We start from the raw sequence: 19,958 nt of genomic DNA, 5'->3' as shown, positions 1-19,958 counted from the left end.
ACTTCTAATGTGTTTTTTTCAATAGCAATTTCAAGATGGTTGAAAAACAGGAAACTTGATACTAGCCCACTTTCATCTGATTGGCCAAATCCCTTTCACCTGATTGGTCACTGCTGGCTACTCCAGACCGTGTGCTGCTTCCCCCTCGCCTTGCGCACCACATGCACTTGAACAACACACCGTGGGTGTTTCATTGAAAATTAATGGCTTACAAAACCAATAAGTGCACAATATAAATATATTTTGTTTTGCCATAATTACCAAATGGTAAAAATGCTCAACTAATTATATAAACACCTTACCCTGTGACCGTTATAAAGTCTAATTCATTTAATACCAGTGACTTTCCAATTGGCGATGCAAAAGCGCAGTGGATAGCACTGCTGCCTCACAGCTCCTGAGACACGAGTGTCCAGCCTTGCGTGTCAGTCTGTGTGGAGTTTGCAAGTTGTCCCCGTGCCCACGTGGGTTTTCTCCAGGGCCCCAGTTGCCTTTCACATCCCAGATACATGCTGCTTAGGTTGACTGGCTACTCAATATTTCCCTGTAGACAAGTGAGTGTGGTTTGTTTGTGTGTGTTTGTGCTGCCCTGTGAAGGACTGGTGTCCCATTCAGGGTGTACACTGCCTTGCGCCTTCCCCGCGACCCTCACCAGGATAATCGGTTTTGAAAATGGATGGATGGATGGATGGCTTTGCATTTCCAATTACAGTGGGGGAAAAAAGTATTTGATCCCCTGCTGATTTTGTACGTTTGCCCACTGACAAATAAATTATCAGTCTATAATTTTAATGGTAGGTGTATTTTAACAGTGAGAGATAGAATAACAGCAAAAAAATCCAGAAAAACCCATTTCAAAAAAGTTATAAATTGAATGCATGTTAATGAGGGAAATAAGTATTTGACCCCTTCGACTTAGTACTTGGTGGCAAAACCCTTGTTGGCAATCACAGAGGTCAGACATTTCTTGTAGTTGACCACCAGGTTTGCACACATCTCAGGAGGGATTTTGTCCCACTCCTCTTTGCAGATCCTCTCCAAGTCATTAAGGTTTCGAGGCTGACGTTTGGCAACTCGAACCTTCAGCTCCCTCCACAGATTTCCTATGGGATTAAGGTCTGGAGACTGGCTAGGCCACTCCAGGACCTTAATGTGCTTCTTCTTGAGCCACTCCTTTGTTGCCTTGGCTGTGTGTTTTGGGTCATTGTCATGCTGGAATACCCATCCACGACCCATTTTCAATGCCCTGGCTGAGGGAAGGAGGTTCTCACCCAAGATTTGATGGTACATGGCCCCATCCATCGTCCCTTTGATGCGGTGCAGTTGTCCTGTCCCCTTAGCAGAAAAAAACCCCCAAAGCATAATGTTTCCACCTCCATGTTTGACGGTGGGGATGGTGTTCTTGGGGTCATTCCTCCTCCTCCAAACACGGCGAGTTGAGTTGATGCCAAAGAGCTCGATTTTGGTCTCATCTGACCACAACACTTTCACCCAGTTCTCCTCTGAATCATTCAGATGTTCATTGGCAAACTTCAGACGGGCCTGTACATGTGCTTTCTTGAGCAGGGGGACCTTGCGGGCGCTGCAGGATTTCAGTCCTTCACGGTATAGTGTGTTACCAATTGTTTTCTTGGTGACTATGGTCCCAGCTGCCTTGAGATCATTAACAAGATCCTCCCGTGTAGTTCTGGGCTGATTCCTCACCGTTCTCATGATCATTGAAACTCCACGAGGTGAGATCTTGCATGGAGCCCCAGACCGAGGGAGACTGGCAGTTATTTTGTGTTTCTTCCATTTGCGAATAATCGCACCAACTGTTGTCACCTTCTCACCAAGCTGCTTGGCGATGGTCTTGTAGCCCATTCCAGCCTTGTGTAGGTCTACAATCTTGTCCCTGACATCCTTGGACAGCTCTTTGGTCTTGGCCATGGTGGAGAGTTTGGAATCTGATTGATTGATGGCTTCTGTGGACAGGTGTCTTTTATACAGGTAACGATCTGAGATTAGGAGCACTCCCTTTAAGAGAGTGCTCTTAATCTCAGCTCGTTACCTGTATAAAAGACACCTGGGAGCCAGAAATCTTGCTGATTGATAGGGGATCAAATACTTATTTCCCTCATTAACATGCAAATCAATTTATAACTTTTTTTAAATGCGTTTTTCTGGATTTTGTTGTTGTTATTCTGTCTCTCACTGTTAAAATACACCTACCATTAAAATTATAGACTGATCATTTCTTTGTCAGTGGGCAAATGCACAAAATCAGCAGGGGATCAAATACTTTTTTCCCTCACTGTATATATATTAAATCAATGCCAATCATTAATGAACATGTAAATTAGTAAGTAATACAATTAGATATTGTATGTGAGTTCCCAGCACACATACTCCAAATCAGCTATGTGTAAATTAATACCTTCCCTGGTCATTGGACATTACATCTACATTTTAGCCACAACACATAATTCCATGCTATTTTCTACTACTACTACTAAGAGGGCAATACATTTTTTGTCAGCCAAATGTGTACATAGACATTTTCTATGATACAGCAATCTGTAGGGCACATTGTTCTTGAATTATTTTGTTATGACCAGTTTTATAAGCTCACTTTTGTAGACAGTTAAAAGATAAGGAAACTGAGCCAAAAACTGAGCTAATTTTAAAATAAATAAAACAAAACCTGTTTCCTGTTTTCAAGTGGCTTGTTCAGGCGACCCTATTGATTTCTTTAATGGATTAAAAGTGCTATATTTAGGTGGTCTATTTGTTTACTGAGACATTACTCAATGTAATTGTTTTCCATTTAAGCTACACCCTATCTTTAACCACAGAGTTGGTGCTATTTTAAAGTTTTGCGTCTGAAGCTGAAAATGTAAAATACATTTAAGGCATAAGATGAACTTTATAAAGGTCTACAAGGAACCTCTGTGGTGAATGGCTTTTCTTTGCTTGAGAAATATAGCCTGGATGTACATTTAGTTTCTAAAATGTATACTCAGAAAATGTAATAATAATAATAATAATAATAATAATAATAATAATAATAATAATAATAATAAAACATACTAACTAACACGGCAACAGTGTGTGTTGTCAGGGCTCTGGATTGTGGAGCAGAGGTTTGTGGGATCAATCCCAGGTGGGGGACACTGCTGTTGCATCCTTGAGCAAGGTACTGCACCTAGATTGCTCCAGTAAAAACCCAGCTGTATAAATGGGTCATTGTATGTAAAAATAATGTGCTAGACCTATTGTAACAATTGTAAGCCATTCTGAAGGTGGGTGTCTCCTCAGAAATGTAATATGAATAATAATTGAAAATATATCCTACCATTAAATACTAATTTTATAAATGTAATATACATTTAATGAGGGCTACCATCTCCTGCTACAATTCTGTTTTCCAAACCTGTAAATCATAAAATGTACAGACTATTGCTGCTAGAGCTTATCTTTTATCTAAATGGAATCAGACATCCAAAACGTCGGGAGATTGATTCATTCACTCCCAAAATAGTGCCCCTCAGGCCAGATCTGCTCTGTTGATGTCTGTCTGATGTCTCTTGCCATGTCCTTGGCATGGCGTATTTCCTGTATAAAAGTCCTGTTTAGTCTGGTGTGAAGTACACAATGAACACTCTTTAAAACAAATAAGTAAAAAGCCAATTTAGCGTTGACACCCAAGGTCCAATTGATCACATTTTTAATCAAATGTTCTATTGATTAGAGATTATTGGATTATGAAGAATAGGGATATGTGCTGTTGAAAAGTAAGGAAAATGAACCCGTGAACGCCATATTTTATCTAACACTTCCATTTGTGAATACCAATAAATCTCATTGTTTTGTAGATTTCTGGCACATGTTGAAATTGAAATGCCCTTGGTGCCAGGAGATAATTACACATGCTCTTCTGTTTAAAACCACTAGGTGGCAGTATCATGTTATAACTCCCCATAAAGGTCTGAAAGAACTTGGAAAAAAACAACCATTTGAAATGATTTTACTTTATTAACCTGGTATCAATTAATTGTTCTTTTTTTTAACAATGTGGTGGAAACATCACAGGTTAACTAATACATATTTTTGTATCCACTTTTCCTTTTCTCACAAAGGTGCAGAGGAGAAGTACAAATAGTTATTTACAAAACCTGTAAACTCAGTCATTGTACAACTAGTGCATGTATTCCACCCTTTAGGGATCTATATCGGTCCATTTTAATACATATATAAATACAATCTATTACATGAAGAGTTCACAGGACTGGGTGTCTATAACAGATACAACGATTCAAAGCTGCTATTCCTCCTCTGCTTTATATATGTAGATAATTTACAGCCCAGAAAGTCTATATTTTCTGAGACTTAACACAGTAGCTCTGAAAGGTGCTCCAGCTGACAGCAGTGGATTAGAGTGTGTGTGCAACATCTCGTTCTAATGAACACAGGACTTTGTGGTCTGTATTTATTTATTTTAAATGACATTCCTGAGCTTATGTTATCCAGTTTCCTAAGCTGACTGTGCTGTACTGCACTGTGCTATACAGCAAGGAAAAAATCAGGAGCTGTTACTGCATTTCTGCTCTGAAGTCTCTGTTCTTTGCCACAGATGAGATCTGATCGAATGAGAAGGTGGCTGCTAGATATCTGCAGTTTTAGGCTATTGGATCTTATCTGCTATGTTGTTACAGTATAATTTGTTACCCGTCCTCCATCTATTGAGGGTCCATGGTCTATTCTGCAGGCCTTGCTCACTCTCAAGGTCTCCTAACAATCACTCATATTTCTAATATTGCGGCCAAGCTACTGTAAATAAAGCCACAGTTTAGCCTGTTGTAACTCCTGATTTATTTTTCTACGACCTCCCTGGATCATTTTAGGAGCTGTTTTAACGGGGAGACGTACCTCTTTCTCAGGGATTTATTATTTACACTTGGGTGTGAGAGGGGGTCTGTTGGGTACGCTTAGCAGCAGTGGCTCAGCGAATCATTATCCGATGCTGTGTGCTCATGCAGTCTTGACGACACAGAGGAACAGCCATTCTAGAAGCTGAAGCTGCAAGGGGCAGAGCTTAGAGGGATTTATGCCGAAATGTAGGTGGCCGGGACTACGTTATTATTCTGTCCATCTTCGATTTCCTCATATTTTTCTTTGTCTTCTGGAACGTCTGTCTTGGTGTCTTCTTTTTCTTCTTCTTCTTGTTTGTCTTCTTTTACCTTCTTCAGCCTTTTTTTGTACAAAATAAAATTACACACAGAAATCCCTAGAGAAGCAGTCAATAGTTTACACTACCACCCTGTCAGACCTCAGTTCTTACAGCTACATTCTTTACAGTTTCCTCTAGGCTGAGTCAGTGTTACAGCAAACTCTGAAACTATTGAACTGAGCAATAACAATAGGTTAATTAACAATATTGATTAAACAAAACGCTGAATAACACTGTAAAATGAAGGGTGTGAGTGCTTTTACCTAAAACTACATCTTGTCGTGTTTGGTGTTACTACAGCTTAAAGGTCAAGAAATACATAAGATGCTGTGCTTTGACTTCAACCCATACCAGTTATTAAAGGGGGCGTGAAACAAATTGCAGGTGATAAATGTTGTTAATGTGTTAAAGTAAATCAATTACTTCCTACATGGTAATTACTCTGCACACCATTATTTACACCAAGTTGGTATTTTACTTAGAAAGAACTTTTTAAAGAAAGCCCAAATCAATTTTCAGCCGAATCACCGGCCAATTGTTTGTTATTTTCCCCCAAACAGAACAAAAGGAAGTTATCTTACTGCAGCAGTGTGTGGTGGGTTCTGTAGAAATAATTATCTTAAGCAGCAGCACATATATATGTCGGTAAATAGCTTGGCAGAATTGTATTAGGCTGAGTGGACAGTTCTTTTCTCCTCGGGCTGCCCACTGAGAGCAGAGCAAGCTGGTTAACTGCAGGTGTGCAAAGCCCTACAGCATAACTGCAGCGAAAGGAAGGTCATTTTTGCCATGTTTCCCCTGCATATCACACATTTTACTAGTTTGCTTGTTTTATTCTAAGTGATTTTCTTAAACTGCGGCAGTCCAAGCTGCTCTGTTTTTGCAAGGTCAGTATTAATATTTAAACGATCTAGGACGGTGGCATTCATTACTGAAATATGCACTGTGACAGGTTTGCTATGGCATGCTAGAAATACAGAACATTATATATGGCATTTCAATACAAGGATTGCTATTAATATCTGATTTGCATCTCATGTCACACACTGAAAGGCTTGTTGTTTTGCTTTTTTGGCAGAAACACTTTCTACGGCAGGTGTCAAATTTAGGTTGATTTCTCACACTCCATCCCTGGGTTCTGTCTACCCTGTCTCTCCTGAGAAAAGTGCAAAAATAGTGTCAGGCATGACCTGGGCTCTTCAGAGACCCGGTGTGGTCTGTAATGGATAACACCGGTTACAGAGTTAAGCCTCATGTGTAAAGCTGTTTGTAACAGCCAGGGGTTTTGCTTGTTTGGACTGTGCAGATTGTCTCCACATGAAATGTGGCTGTTTTGAGTCCATGGTCCAGCTGCTCTGCTCCGGGGCTGTGGATGATTTCAGTGCCAGGATGCCTGTCTTTCAGTTACATTTCTGCAGAGGTCAGAGTTCGTGTGAAGCACTCTGAGGAAAAGGTCTTGCGTAGGGTGTTATTTTGGATAGAGGCTGATTTAATGATCTTCCTGTCATGTATATGCCTTGTGTAATTGCTGGCTTGGGCGGACACAATAGACTGGATCTTAGGTCTGACTTATCATTATAGATATGGTAACAGTACTTTTAAGGAGAGGGTCAGTTGTTGCTAAACTCAGAAAGGGGTGACTTACTTTTCTCTGTTGAAGACAATGAAATCTCTTTGAACGGATTCCAGGCGTTGCTGTAGCTGCCCATTCTACCGTGGTAAAAAGAACAAACATGAGAATACATGATGTCAAATACGTATTTTCTGTATTTCCAATTACTTCAAATAATCCTCCTAAATCTTATTTAAAAAAATATAAATTACTAGTTGAATGTATATTAAATACTTTTAAAAAGTATTTGCATGTATTTCCACAAGCATTTGATATTCTGTGATATTCACAACAAACTCAGCACAACAACAAAAATTACCAACACATCAAGACTCCAATTGAAAGTAAATGTTGAGTTGAAAACGTCTCTACCTTCTCTGTCATGTTTTGGCCACATTTGTGTTATGTGTGAAGGTAGATATTTTTCCAGCAGTACACACAGTAGCTCAACTGTGAATAACAAACCTGCACAATAATAGGCCTTATAATGTTTTAATGAAAATATTCAGATAGTCATTCACATCGATAAATCACTGGAATGAAAATGTTGCATTATTACATTATAAAAACATGAGGGTTTCAAACTGTTAATCTGACAGTGAGCAGCGTTTTTAAATTTTTTAAATTAATTAAATTCTCCTAATTTAAGAAAATAGAAAATTGAAACAGTATTAGAAGTAAATAAAAATACAGAAATATAAATATGTAATGGTATTTGACCCAGGTCTGCCATATACACCCCTGGTGACAGTGCCATTAAACATAAATCCACCCACGGTACAGCATTTGACCCCTGATGCAATCCTTTACTGATAGAGGGAGGCATGTTCCATAATACATATATAAGAATAAGCTCTTGAAAAGGAGGATAAAGAAATATAATTAAAATCTTTAAAAAGCCAAGCATCTGCCTGATATCACTCTTTGATCTTCCAATAAATATAGGTTAAAGAGAAAGGGAAAGATGTCAAACAGTTCCTTAATGGTTGGCAAAAGTTTTACAGCATGACAATTAATCGATCAACAAATGCAAAAACTCCCAGCGGCGTGGGTAATGAAATTCTAGTCTTGTAGTGACATGCTCTCGGGTGCCCAAGCACATTACATTGCATTGGGGCATTCTCTATTTTTCAAAAAAAGATCCAGTACATTCAAATCCCTAGGCTGGCAATAAACCTCCAAATCTGTGCCAATCTGCTAATAACCAAATAAGTTTTCTGCTTCCTGTCTGTGTCAGTCAGTGCTTTTCACACTGTTAATGTGACAAAATTGTGTGCTGCTAGTACTGTTGTCTCAGGGGGATCCTAGTATTGTCTAGGACTCGAGAAACTTGCATGCAAGGGGGGGTGGGGGGTGCTAAGCTGTTAAAAAAGAAAAGAAAAAAGAATGGAAGAAAAATCCTTCTAGTTCCTGGTGCTGAATTGTTTATTACTGACAATCTTCAACTGGGGGGATTGAAAAGGATTTAGAAAATGATGGATTCCAATGTTGGGAGAGATGTTAGAGATATAGACAATCTGACTATGAACCTGTAATTTAAAAAACTGTCTCTGAAAGATGCCAAGCCCTTGCTAACAGAGTGTTGCTCATATCTCTGTATAATGCACATTGGAGAATTTCCAATAAAGGGGACTATAGTTGCAAAGAAGCTGTCAAGACCTGCTTGATAAGGACTAGAGAGAGATGTGTCTTCTCACTTACCCTCACTTCTCTCACTCAGCCTTCAAATGTATTTTAAGACAACTTTGTGTTTTTTAAATTAAACTCTTAAGCGAGCCCATTAGTTACAAGTCATGTTCAATCTCTCCTGCACTGTGACTGGAAGCAGTCTTTGTTCTACTCCCCACTGAATGGCACACAGACAGCTGACAGGTTCATTGCTCGGTAGCATTGATAGTAGGGCTTGGCGATATATCGAGTTTTTGCGATATAGTCAATGTATTATTTTGGGCGAAATCAAAATGCTTATATCGCAAGTATCGAGTTTTTGTCATTTTTATGCTAGTGCATGTATAGCTGCAGACCCAGAAAGCATGGAATGTGGGAGGAGTAACTCATTTTTTTATGCAGACAATCACTTTGCAGGAAATGCTTGTCAATCTTTGTGGCCAATCACTTGCAGAAGACAATTAACATTCATTTTTCATTCTTAAGAGGAGGTAGCAAATGTGTGTCGGTGGTGTGTTACTATCAAATAATTTGTGCTGATATTAGTAAATTAGTTGTTTTGAGGTCCTTAATAAGGAGATGCAAATGCTTTTATTTTATTTATTATACAATTAGACGGGTTCGTGGAATTATGATCTTGAATGTTACACATTAAGATTTTTTAAAAGCAATGGAAGCGAATGAACGAAATAATAGTCACCTAGTTGTAATGAAATGTTTGAATTAGAAACTAAAAACAGAAGTGAATACGAATTTATATACAGGGTTCCCCCCTGGCCAAACATATGTAAGGGAAAAATAATGGTGAAGTGGTACAACCTTTTTTTTGGTATTATAATAAAAACACTATTATCCGGTGAGCAGAATTTCAAATCGAAACTCGACCGTAGTGAAGAAATCTATTAAGAACAGATAAACTATAAACATGGATGTGGTAAATGTAATTGTCTTGTTGCCATTGTTATGTGATAGTAAATAATAGTGTGTGTGTGTGTGTGTGTGTGCATATCACATTAATAACAACAACAACACAAGTAGCTTAATAATAATCACGCAACACATGCACTGTAATGGGTTGCATTCTGCGGGCTTCATGAAGTCTATTCTGCAGGCTTGCGTGTATTTCGTCAAAATGTACTTGACAGCAAGCATTTGTTATTTTGTTCATTGTTATTTTAATTTAATGTATTAATGTAAAGTCATGTAAAACAAAAATCATATTTACCATGACAGTCTGGCAATTGGTATTTGTTAATTGTGCATATTTAATGATTACATTAATGATTTAATGAAAGACTTGTTTGAATCATAATGTCTTGGTCTTATTCTGTAGCTTGTTCAGAAAAAAGAAAAGAAAAAAAGAAATATATATATATATATATATATATATATATATATTCGTGCATCGCCCAAACATTCTAAAAATATTGAGATATAATTTTTAGGTCATATCGCCCAGCCAGCCCTACCTGAGATCATCTGAAACCGAAACCCTTTTCCACTAATCCTAAATTAATCAGAATTCCTTTAAAAATAAATATTGAGTTAATGCAAAACTGACACTAGAAATTACAGCATCTCCGTTTGTGTAATATAGATCTCGGGCTTAATGAAAAGCTGCACAGAATGAGATACATTCTCTCCCAAAACCTGGACAGAGAATCCCCAGAAAACCCACAGGAAAAAACAAACCAGACATGGTTGACTTGAGTGATAATTGCTAAATTTAAGGTGTGTGTGTGTGTATGTATGTGTAGTTAATACGTGTGGTGACATTTTTTTATTATTATTAATTAGATTACAAAAAACTCAGAGCCTTGGTTTGGTAAATTTTCCATTATTTTGTGGTACTTTTTAATTTTGATTAGGCCCTATTTATTTTTTGTAAAAACAATCAATTTATTTTGGTTATTTATATTTGTTAAATAAAAAGCAATTAAATGTAATGTTTTGGGCCTGGTCGTCAATGTTTACCATTTATCTTTAGTAATCAGCCATGTTATATAAGTTAGAGGGTTCCCTGTGCAGTTCATAGCATTCATTCTCAGAGAATCTCTCTTACAAGCAATATTGGTATTGTAATTATCACTATTCTCAAATTAAATCGAATTGTAATCTAAATCGAATCGAATCGGCACCTTTTGAATCGAAATCGCATCAAATTCGTGCTGATACCCAGCCCTAATAATAATAGATAACTAAAATATAAATGCTATATTACTAACTCAATGTCTATCTCTCACTCTATCCAACTTCACTGACTCACTACACTCCTAATACCTTTGTCGGTAGGACTATAGAAAAAAGTCTTTAACGTTTCTCCAATCTGGCAAAAATGCAGTATGCTTAATAAACAATTCAGGCAGAGAGGTGGCTAATAATAATAATAATAATAATAATAATCAGATCAGGTGGTAGTTTACTGGGATCGCCAAATGGGGTGGGGGGATGGGACTGAGCTTTGTTATGATGTCACAGAAATTGTTGCTTGTGCATTTTACTTGTGAGTATGGAATTGATTATTGCTTGTTTTATTGAGCATCTGTGTTTGTGGGGTGTGTTGGGATTTTCTTGTTGCCATTCTGTAGTTCGTGTGTGAAGTGTTGATGTAGCCAACAGGTGCTTTGTGTACGAAGGTCACGATCATTCCCAATAAGGTAATTGCTTTTGGTGTTAAATATAATAGGGGGCTGGGTAAAAGCCGGACAAAGGAAAAGCCCAGATGTGGAACTACATTTTATACCAGATAATCACTCCTAAAAACTTCATATCAACAATAAACATTATTATGGCACCTTGACATTTTTTCAATTAATAGAAATGCCAACCAGATCAATACAAAACTGCTGTTCGTAGCATTTGTTTAACTAAACATTTAATTTAGTGCTTAATTCATTACAATGTATCAAGCTCTCAGGCAATTTTTCAATTGCGGAAACAAACTACATTGTTTCAGCTACATTGCGAGCTCAGAAATCAGAGTGGGGATGTCCTATTTCCTGTTTTTAATTCTGATAGACGAAAATCTTTAAACTTTGCCCCCCCCCCAAGGTTTTGCCAAATTGGCGCCACTGGTGGATAGTACCTGATATGGTTAATGGGCTACTATATTTATTGATACTCATTAAAAAATAAACTATGGAATATGGTTCCAATACTGTAAAGCAATTAGCAACTATATGCATTCATTTCTAATGGCATATACTACTTAATTATTAAGTAATTACGTAGTGTTTTAAGTAGAACAAATTACTTGCTGGGATATACAGAGATGTGACCACCAGGGGGGGTCAGTGTGTACAGTATGAGCAGAGATCTTATTAAAGCAAGTGACTGGAACCATACAATTACAGAGATGTAATTAAAACCCAATGATTAGACACAGCAGAAATTAATTAACAGATTACTAAATACTTTATTTCTAGATGTTATGGATGTGAAAAAGGAATATAACTGTAAGCTATTACTCTGAACAGTTAAAAGCTGCATAGATTTTTCTAGGTCTTGCCATCAATTTTTGGGTAGGATGTGAAAGTTTTGGTACTGTTCTATCTATGTAAATATTAATATTATTTCAGTTTGTAGCATTGGAGAGCATCACATTAATCTACCATAATCTAGCTATGAGTTAACATGAATATTCATATTCCTTTCCATATGTATATATATATAAATACAATTTTGGTGCATCCTGCACAGGAGAGAAAGGCATTCAAAGTTACACCATGATTCTCTACATACACGTATGAAGTACTATACTGCCGAAACACTGATGTTAACTGTTAAATCAGCACCCCTAATAGCATCTTGTATTAGATCATAACTGCATTCTAATTTCCTGCAGATGCACCTGCATTTTAAAGATTGCGTCTGCTAAATTAAACCGAATTTCCTTTTTTGTTAGAGGAGTCAATGTGCGTTGAATGGGCCGGTAAACCACCCAGTAAATAAAGTCTCATGGTCTCCCTGGTGCTGTGTGTTAGTCTACCAGACTCCAGTAAATGACAGCCGAAGGAGTCCCTTTGACAAATAACCACAACTGAAAACTGCCTTAATCAAATCACTGATGCCAGCTTCTCCTGCTCTCTCCTTTAATACAAGGCATGCTTTTTATCCTGATCAGGCTTTCTTGGTGTGATATCAAATTAACCTTTGCCGTTTTGCTGGCATAAACATCTCTTGGACAAGACTGATGTGTGAGTGTTGGTGGCAAAACAAGCACAATGATTGCACAGTTCACTTTTTAAAAGATCTTACCTACAGATTCACTTTGAGCTGCAATCAGGCCTAATAAGCACTCAAAACTTATCATTGAAATCCATTATGTTGTACCAGCGTCTGTACATTTACTATTAAAATAAGTCAAGTTGACATTCCCATTATAATAAATTCCTTCAGAAGCATATGCTGTAACACACATATTAAATCTGTGGTGTTCAATTAAAATCCTGGTAGTTTCAAACAAAAGTACCAGCACTATATCATGTTTTATAGATAGGCTGCAATGGCAGGGCCAGTTTTACCTGAGGGGAGCTGTCCGTACTGTTTTCCTTCATTTTCCTCGCCAGTCGCTTCTTCTTCTTGTGGAGTGGCTTGGACTCCAGAATCATTTCCTCCAGCTCAAACGTTGGGTCGCAGTTCAGTCGCCGTTTCTGGGGGAGCACAAAAGCCCGGCGAACAGATGCGGTAAAGTGCTGCTCTGAACACCATGCTGCATTTACTTTTGTACTGTATGTGCCCTAGGAAATCCTTGTAACTGGAATAGTATGTCGGCTATTAGAGAACTAGCAGCTAGAACTACACGACTCTTAAGTGAATTATAGCCGCTAGAGTTTGCAGTAAATTAAGGGTGACTATAATTAATGCCCCCTGGAGTTTGTACCTAGTGAGGATTGACTGACCTTCATGGTATTTGCTTCAAATCCCAAGCTTTGGACTACTTCTACAGCTGTTTTGAGCTGTCCTGTTCATGCACAACAACCCTTGGTGAAGTAAGAAACACATGAGCTGATACATAAGTCAGTTTTGATGGGGGAGTTATTCCTGCCTGGGATCTCAGCATATTACTGGCGCAGGTAACACAGTCTGTAACAGCAGCTTCCCATGCTGTGAGAATGGGGGTGTAACTCACATTGGGAAGGAACCCTGGAGGTATTGCTTTCTGTAGCACTGCGTCCCAATTCACATCACATAGGTAGGCCAAGTCCTGCAGCTCTGACAGACAAGAGATCCTGTTCTCTGCCTCGATGCACAGCAACTGAGGGAAACCAAACACAGAACGGTTAATTGTTAGGAAAGAGCAATGTCAAATAAATAACTAAATCAATAAAAGATTAAAGAAATTAATGTAGTAAAATTACATGGGATTTTAACACTTCACACTGTGTGAAAAGCATGGCTTATTGATTAAAATATCTGTAACTGTAACCCAATAAGACACAGCAGGTCCTAAGCAACAGCAGCAGAAGCAAAGAACATGCTCCTCTCTGTATAGTAAGATTACACACAGTTTTACAAACCTCACATTGTTTATTTGATAAAGTGTTGAGTGGGATATTATGTGGTCTAGGGTCTTCCATATGCTGTCAACTTAACTATCGTCTTACAGCTGCTCGGTGGCATATGAAAAACTCGTAATACCTGACATCTAGCTGTAACCATAGTCGACTTACCTTTCTCAGGAGAGACTTGATCTCTTCAGACCATGCTGCTGGGTAGTTGATATTGTGGCTGTGAAAGGCCTGTAGGATCTCATTTGCAGGTGTGCTGGATCTCATGATGTATGGTCTCTGGTAAAGACACATGCAAATCATCAGATGATGAATAATAGGAAATCTCTAGTCTAAATGACCTGAACATATTAATTAGATATCAATCAATACAGAGGAAGAATAAGAAAAGAATGCCTTCTTGTTGGCAGGGTAGCAGTGTTTGTCAGGATTGCACAGTAGGTACTGTACCGTCACTGGCAAACTTCTGTCACACCGTCTGGATGGCACACACCGCCCAGCCTTGACAGTGATGGATGTCTAATGGCACAGGACGCAAGTCTAGTTCCCTTTGATATGATTGCCTGGGAGAGCGATACCTTAGTGCCAGGCCTGAGCTGCGGGTCCCCTGAAGAGATGCCTGCTGATGTCCTGACCCCACCACTGCTCAGAGACAGGTAAAGCAAGGGGCACAGTGCCTCGCAGGAGTCTCCTCCTGACATTTCCAATGAATACTAACACACTGGAGGCTGCGGACTGTTACTTGTTTTTTTCCCCCATTCAAATAGGTGTTTTTCCTCAAAGCGGACTCTGTTTCATTCAAGAGAAATGAACATCCATAAGTGGCCCACAGTACCTGTCCCCTCAGGAGCTCATATGCAGTGATTCCCAAAGACCACCAGTCCACTGCGAAGGAGTACCCTGGGTGTGTTCCCACGAAGGGCTGAAACAGCTCGGGGGCTGAAACAACAGGGCAAGCCCATTAGTATGTCGGAGAAAGAACATGAATGAAGCTGCCACAAGTTTATGAGGCGTTAATGGGCAATACAGTGACTTGAGCCCACAGTTAAGTAACTCGAGTAAAACATACATTCAAATCAAAACCTTACTAAGTACTTAAATGAGATTAGGATCCGTCCGTTCAACAGTGAATCATTATTTTATTTTAAAATATATATTTTGTAATTCAGTCGTCTCATTTAATATACCTGAAGAATATCTGTGTTCATTCAGAATTCGATTACATTACATCTGGCCTTTTTACGCCTCTGCAGTCTTGGCTCAGTGAACCAATGCTAACACAAACTTAACCTTAACCTCATTGTTTCACTGTTGCTTTTGCACTGTCACCCGCACTAAAAAAATGTATCAGTCATCTTACTTAATCATGTCCTAGCAGACGTGTTTCCTGTCGGGGGTGACCTGCTTGAAATTTAAACCCAAAACTAATTAGATTAAGTTGTATTTGATTCCTCAGATTTATAAGTAGACCTAATACATTATCTGCAGTATAATAACACACAGCAGCCTTATTCACCAATTTGAGAAAATAGGGATTACATCAGGAAAAATCAATACCTGAGGATGAAATAAAGCACACTTGCAAGGACAGTGGAGTAGGATACCTGACTCCAAACCACTCAAACATTAGAAGTCTGTGCTGTTTTGTAAATCTTTGTAAAGTAAGCAGCAGAGTAATTTTCAAAAACTTTTTGTCAATTTGGAAATGATATCATGCCCAATAGCCTGTCGTTTATTTTCCTAATTAAGATTTCTTCTTCTCTTGTCTTTGGAAGACATTATTTTGCTAATCTGTTTCGCAATGAAGAAGATTTAGCATAACCATTTATTTTCCCTTTATAATAATAATAAAAAAAAACATAAGTGATAATTACACTCACCTAAAGGATTATTAGGAACACCATACTAATACTGTGTTTGACCCCCTTTCGCCTTCAGAACTGCCTTAATTCTACATGGCATTGATTCAACAAGGTGCTGAAAGCATTCTTTAGAAATGTTGGCCCATATTGATAGGATAGCATCTTGCAGTTGATGGAGATTTGTGGGATGCACATCCAGGGCACGAAGCTCCCGTTCCACCACATCCCAAAGATGCTCTATTGGGTTGAGATCTGGTGACTGTGGGGGCCAGTTTAGTACAGTGAACTCATTGTCATGTTCAAGAAACCAATTTGAAATGATTCGACCTTTGTGACATGGTGCATTATCCTGCTGGAAGTAGCCATCAGAGGATGGGTACATGGTGGTCATAAAGGGATGGACATGGTCAGAAACAATGCTCAGGTAGGCCGTGGCATTTAAACGATGCCCAATTGGCACTAAGGGGCCTAAAGTGTGCCAAGAAAACATCCCCCACACCATTACACCACCACCACCAGCCTGCACAGTGGTAACAAGGCATGATGGATCCATGTTCTCATTCTGTTTACGCCAAATTCTGACTCTACCATCTGAATGTCTCAACAGAAATCGAGACTCATCAGACCAGGCAACATTTTTCCAGTCTTCAACTGTCCAATTTTGGTGAGCTTGTGCAAATTGTAGCCTCTTTTTCCTATTTGTAGTGGAGATGAGTGGTACCCGGTGGGGTCTTCTGCTGTTGTAGCCCATCCGCCTCAAGGTTGTACGTGTTGTGGCTTCACAAATGCTTTGCTGCATACCTCGGTTGTAACGAGTGGTTATTTCAGTCAAAGTTGCTCTTCTATCAGCTTGAATCAGTCGGCCCATTCTCCTCTGACCTCTAGCATCAACAAGGCATTTTCGCCCACAGGACTGCCGCATACTGGATGTTTTTCCCTTTTCACACCATTCTTTGTAAACCCTAGAAATGGTTGTGCGTGAAAATCCCAGTAACTGAGCAGATTGTGAAATACTCAGACCGGCCCGTCTGGCACCAACAACCATGCCACGCTCAAAATTGCTTAAATCACCTTTCTTTCCCATTCAGACATTCAGTTTGGAGTTCAGGAGATTGTCTTGACCAGGACCACACCCCTAAATGCATTGAAGCAACTGCCATGTGATTGGTTGGTTAGATAATTGCATTAATGAGAAATTGAACAGGTGTTCCTAATAATCCTTTAGGTGAGTGTATATAGCAGTTCCATATACAGTCTGTTCTGTTCTGCAACAGGCCAATACAGTACCTACCCATGTAGGGTTTTGTCCCTGCGATTGAAGTAGCCCTCATGTCCTCCTTCACAATTGCAGCAATATTGAAGTCTGTGAGGTGTACATGGCCTGATGGAGCAAGCAGAACAACATATTTTTTATCTGCAGATGATCAAATTGTACTGATCCTCTGTGGTGTACAATACTTTATAGAACTGGATGAATTATGAAAGCGTTTACACAGGTTTATGAACACATGCAAAGTCTCTTGTAACTCCACTTAACCCTAAGGGAAACTATTTACAAAATCTGACTTTTGTGTTTCAGACTAGGTTCGGGCTTAGAGTTTATGCATGTGATCAACATCAGAACTTAATGGAAGTGCATGAGACGTGTTATTAATTCATTAATTCATTATGAATTGGTGCCCATTATTGTAAAGAGTTACCATATATGTATATACAGTGAGGGAAAAAAGTATTTGATCCCCTGCTGATTTTGTACGTTTGCCCACTGACAAAGAAATGATCAGTCTATAATTTTAATGGTAGGTGTATTTTAACAGTGAGAGACAGAATAACAACAAAAAAATCCAGAAAAACGCATTTCAAAAAAGTTATAAATTGATTTGCATGTTAATGAGGGAAATAAGTATTTGGTCCCCTATCAATCAGCAAGATTTCTGGCTCCCAGGTGTCTTTTATACAGGTAACGAGCTGAGATTAGGAGCACTCTCTTAAAGGCAGTGCTCCTAATCTCAGCTCGTTACCTGTATAAAAGACACCTGTCCACAGAAGTTATCAATCAATCAGATTCCAAACTCTCCACCATGGCCAAGACCAAAGAGCTGTCCAAGGATGTCAGGGACAAGATTGTAGACCTACACAAGGCTGGAATGGGCTACAAGACCATCGCCAAGCAGCTTGGTGAGAAGGTGACAACAGTTGGTGTGATTATTTGCAAATGGAAGAAACACAAAATAACTGTCAGTCTCCCTCGGTCTGGGGCTCCATGCAAGATCTCACCTTGTGGAGTTTCAATGATCATGAGAACGGTGAGGAATCAGCCCAGAACTACACGGGAGGATCTTGTTAATGATCTCAAGGCAGCTGGGACCATAGTCACCAAGAAAACGATTGGTAACACACTACGCTGTGAAGGACTGAAATCCTGCAGCGCCCGCAAGGTCCCCCTGCTCAAGAAAGCACATGTACAGGCCCGTCTGAAGTTTGCCAATGAACATCTGAATGATTCAGAGGAGAACTGGGTGAAAGTGTTGTGGTCAGATGAGACCAAAATCGAGCTCTTTGGCATCAACTCAACTCGCCGTGTTTGGAGGAGGAGGAATGACCCCAAGAACACCATCCCCACCGTCAAACATGGAGGTGGAAACATTATGCTTTGGGGGTGTTTTTCTGCTAAGGGGACAGGACAACTGCACCGCATCAAAGGGATGATGGACAGGGCCATGTACCGTCAAATCTTGGGTGAGAACCTCCTTCCCTCAGCCAGGGCATTGAAAATGGGTCGTGGATGGGTATTCCAGCATGACAATGACCCAAAACACACAGCCAAGGCAACAAAGGAGTGGCTCAAGAAGAAGCACATTAAGGTCCTGGAGTGGCCTAGCCAGTCTCCAGACCTTAATCCCATAGAAAGTCTGTGGAGGGAGCTGAAGGTTCGAGTTGCCAAACGTCAGCCTCGAAACCTTAATGACTTGCAGAGGATCTGCAAAGAGGAGTGGGACAAAATCCCTCCTGAGATGTGTGTAAACCTGGTGGCCAACTACAAGAAACGTCTGACCTCTGTGATTGCCAACAAGGGTTTTGCCACCAAGTACTAAGTCGAAGGGGTCAAATACTTATTTCACTCATTAACATGCACCTCCACAGTGGCCACAAGGTAAGCAAATGCATTCAACATGGTAGCACAGTCTCCTGGGAATAGCCCTCTAACCTCTCCAAGGTCACTCGTTCACCTTGGTGTACCGTGGCCTTAAAGATACGGGGATAAAACTGGCCTACTTTATTACCAATGCTCTATATGGTGAATGCTTCCCATAGTAATTTTTGCTGTGGAGGCAAAACTCATTGAAGTGGTTGTCCCTGATCAATTCTCAGTTAGCGCCATGTTCTGAATATAAAGCAGTCTCTCCAAAGAGCAAAGCATTTATTTACACAAAGACACTGTAAAGTTTGACGTTTTGCAGGGGTGAGCTGGGGCAAGGCAGAGAAAACAAAGAATGAGTGTGCGTACACATTGCGGATGCAGTTTTCCTGTTGGCACTGTGATCAAGCTAGTTTAACATGAAGGGGCCTCATTTCCGTTTCTTCCCACTTCACACGTTCATATTTTAATCTGTCACAATGCCTGGTTGTGCTATGCTTTACGTCACTTTTCTAGTAATACAATGTGTGAAGAGAGTCCATTTTGGAATGAATATCCCCCATTAAAATTAAAAGTCTCTTTAAATCCATTACATTTTAAATTAATCTTTTAGTGTGAATAAGTATGGGTTGCCATAAAACCGGAAAGTGTGGAGAACACCTTCAGTAACCATGAATTACTCCGGTACTGACTATTATTTCTTCACACGGTCTGCTCTTCATTTGTCTCAATCTTCTATGAACCTTATGCGCCATTAAGCAGAAAAGTACACACACACACATTTTCAAAGCTGCCAGGTCCTTAACGTCACTGAACCATTTGACACAATAAATATCTATCTTCAGAAGAGTTTTCGCACGAAGAACGCCTGTAAAATTGACTTGTTTGGCTTTCATCATGGGGAAAATCACTCCCTACAGCAGTTCTTTAAACAAATTATGTACATCCACTTGTGCAG

General features: G+C 39.4%; 1 protein-coding gene across 1 annotated transcript in view; it reads right to left on the bottom strand.

Moving 5' to 3' along the window:
- Positions 1-4,000: 4,000 nt before the first annotated feature.
- Positions 4,001-19,958, bottom strand: part of stk32a (serine/threonine kinase 32A) — a 41,262-nt gene continuing 25,304 nt past the window's right edge. The window contains exons 7-13 of the mRNA XM_066717010.1: positions 17,153-17,242; positions 14,835-14,938; positions 14,162-14,278; positions 13,621-13,746; positions 13,013-13,141; positions 6,855-6,919; positions 4,001-5,229 (exon numbers count right to left, since the gene is read on the bottom strand). Coding sequence (XP_066573107.1) covers positions 5,085-5,229; positions 6,855-6,919; positions 13,013-13,141; positions 13,621-13,746; positions 14,162-14,278; positions 14,835-14,938; positions 17,153-17,242 — 776 coding nt within the window. The 3' untranslated portion in view covers positions 4,001-5,084. The remainder of the gene's footprint in view (positions 5,230-6,854; positions 6,920-13,012; positions 13,142-13,620; positions 13,747-14,161; positions 14,279-14,834; positions 14,939-17,152; positions 17,243-19,958) is intronic.

The sequence above is a fragment of the Amia ocellicauda genome, chromosome 11 (genome assembly GCF_036373705.1).
Source record: "Amia ocellicauda isolate fAmiCal2 chromosome 11, fAmiCal2.hap1, whole genome shotgun sequence".
In the NCBI taxonomy this organism is placed as follows: Eukaryota; Metazoa; Chordata; class Actinopteri; order Amiiformes; family Amiidae; genus Amia; species Amia ocellicauda.
The sequence above is the reverse complement of the archived record's forward strand: the minus strand, read 5'-3'. Positions and strand labels throughout refer to the sequence as shown.